Genomic DNA, 2,447 nt, shown 5'->3' with positions numbered 1-2,447 from the left:
AAAGCAGGTTCTGGTTAGGTAAAAGCTTTTTACTTAACATAAGCAAACTTTGATGATTTCTGCAGAACATTATATTCTTTATATTAACAAGTTATAGGTATGTTTATTAAATAAAGGGTGCATTTTAGAATTCAGTTTCACCATGATAAAAGATTGGTTACAAGAACTAAAATTGCATTTTAGAAACTGCAATATATCAACAAATTGCCAGAACATAATTGTTGCAGGGATTGTTGCAATGAATTGATATTTCACAGTTGAATTTCCTTCTTTCCAGACAAGAACAGCACCTATGTTAGTATCAGTAAAAAAAAATCTTTTCATATTTACAAATTTGCATTTTATTACAGCACTTTAGTAACAATAAGATCATTGTGTCATTATATATATCACACTATTATTGGCTTTATTGATTGTTACTGTATATTATTATCAAACAGAAAACTGATATTTTTAAAAGGAATATCATATTTTATTTCACATTCTTTTTTATTCAAAAAATATAATAAAAAAACTCATTGTTTTATTTACCATTCTTCACAATGCTTTGGTAACTAGATTTTCAGACTTTCCAATCCAAGTCTATTTCATTTCACTGAATGAACAAGTCCAAATGTGAGAAAGTCGTCACAACCAAATTCGAGCTTGTTTGATAAGCTACTGAACTCTGTCATATTGGATAATATCAATTTGGATACAATTTTTCATCCCCATCAGAGAACCAAGCAAATGGGTAAAAAGTCTTCATTATCTGAACAGTCATTCAGCAGTTTCTGTCTTTACCGCTGAACAGATTTCATTCTTTATACTTGTAATATGGTTTATATACAACAAGATGAGCAAAAACCACAGTGTTGAAATCTCTCCCCAGTTATTTCTCCAAATTTTGCATGAGTACAAGAATGGAAGGTTACAGGGGAAGGGGAAGAAAAGTGATGGATTAATGAAGTACATGTGGCTAGAAAAGCATGCAAGTGAGACTGAGGTGTTCATTGCAAATCTTAAGGTATTTCTGATTGTTTTTTAAAAATTTATGCATTCATCTTGGCTATTCCAACATATTGTTGGGAAGTTGTGGTTTTAGTTCCCCTTTTGGCTCAACAAGCTTTTGGCTGATGATGATCCCTGAAATTCTTCTAAACTTCCATAAACTTACTGTTCACTGTTTTAGGAATAGTTCCCCAAGTGCAGCACACCCATACATTATCAGATCATGTCTACCCTTGATTCCTTTTTCCTTTCCCTCCTCAAATGTTTTCTTAATTTTGCTACATGCAACAACTATCTTCTCAACTGTCTGGAAAAAATGCTATAAACAGGAAGTGTAGAAAATAATTAGATGGAGTTACATACAGGGAGAAACAGAAGGATCAGAGAAATCAGTGATGAGAAGCTTGGTTGTAACAAAAGAGCAGGGGTACATTATATGAGCAGATGGAAAGAATGATGGATACAGAAATGGTGCACAAGAGTGGAAGGTTACAGGGAGGAGGCAAGTCAAGAAAAATGTGGCTGGAGCACATAACATCTGTATGAATGTCAAAGTTGGTGAGAAACACCTAGTGGGATTGAAGACTGTAGACTGTGGTATGAAGGCAGCTATGGTCGTAAATGACTAATTATACCATGATTTTGCTGTTGAGAGTCTAGTACTGTATTACAAGGCCTTCCTTGTTTGACCATATTACAAAATGGATGTCTTTAAATGCTATGTAGCCAGGATACCATCTTTTGACATGCCACAAGTCAACAATGCAATATTCATGAAACAAAAATGCATGATATATACATCATAGAATATATTGTAAATTACAGTATGAACAGTATTATATAAATAAGAATGGTATTTTTAGTGTACCTCTATGGTTTGCTACTATATGTTTTAATGTGTCGGTTACTTCAGTTATTATATATGAAGTACTTTGTAGTTGGCTTTAGTCCACTTCTTGAGTGCATGATGATTTCAATTATGGAACGTATCCATGGACTTACATTGTTGAAATATACATGCTCTGAAATTAGTGACTTGAATCCATATGATTAAATGAGCATCATTTATTTTCCTAGAAAGCCCCTCTTTTGTCTAGCCTTGCTTTGATTGTGGTTCCTGTTGCTTCATTACTTCAGTCATTACTTGACAATTTATCACAGTTTTCATCACATTTTCACCTGTTTTACAAAGAGTTATTCAAATTCATTTTTAAATGTAACTTTAAGATATTTTTTGTGTTCTAATTACCCACTTGCCACTGAACAACAGTATTTGATTATTTAGGCCAAATTAAAGTTGACTTTCACTTATTATAGAGTAGGCCCTGTTCCTAGACTGAGTATGGTAGACAGGGTGAGAGTTGTTGTTCTCCATGAAGAAGGCTACAGTTGCAACAGAATTGCCGAAAAGATAAAGTAGCAAGGTCTACTGTGTAGGAGATAGTTAACAAGCACAA

At 33.3% G+C, this 2,447-nt stretch overlaps 1 protein-coding gene across 1 annotated transcript in view; it reads left to right on the top strand.

Moving 5' to 3' along the window:
• LOC119586625 (exonuclease 3'-5' domain-containing protein 2-like) overlaps window positions 1–1,619 on the top strand; it is a gene marked incomplete at its 5' end in the record, with an annotated part of 3,265 nt that extends 1,646 nt beyond the window's left edge. The window contains 3 exon segments of the mRNA XM_037935371.1: window positions 278–294; window positions 718–974; window positions 1,435–1,619. Coding sequence (XP_037791299.1) covers window positions 278–294; window positions 718–974; window positions 1,435–1,619 — 459 coding nt within the window.
• Between the last annotated feature and the right edge of the window lie 828 nt (window positions 1,620–2,447).

This window comes from Penaeus monodon, chromosome 21, assembly GCF_015228065.2.
Source record: "Penaeus monodon isolate SGIC_2016 chromosome 21, NSTDA_Pmon_1, whole genome shotgun sequence".
Lineage (NCBI taxonomy): Eukaryota > Metazoa > Arthropoda > Malacostraca > Decapoda > Penaeidae > Penaeus > Penaeus monodon.
The sequence above is the reverse complement of the archived record's forward strand: the minus strand, read 5'-3'. Positions and strand labels throughout refer to the sequence as shown.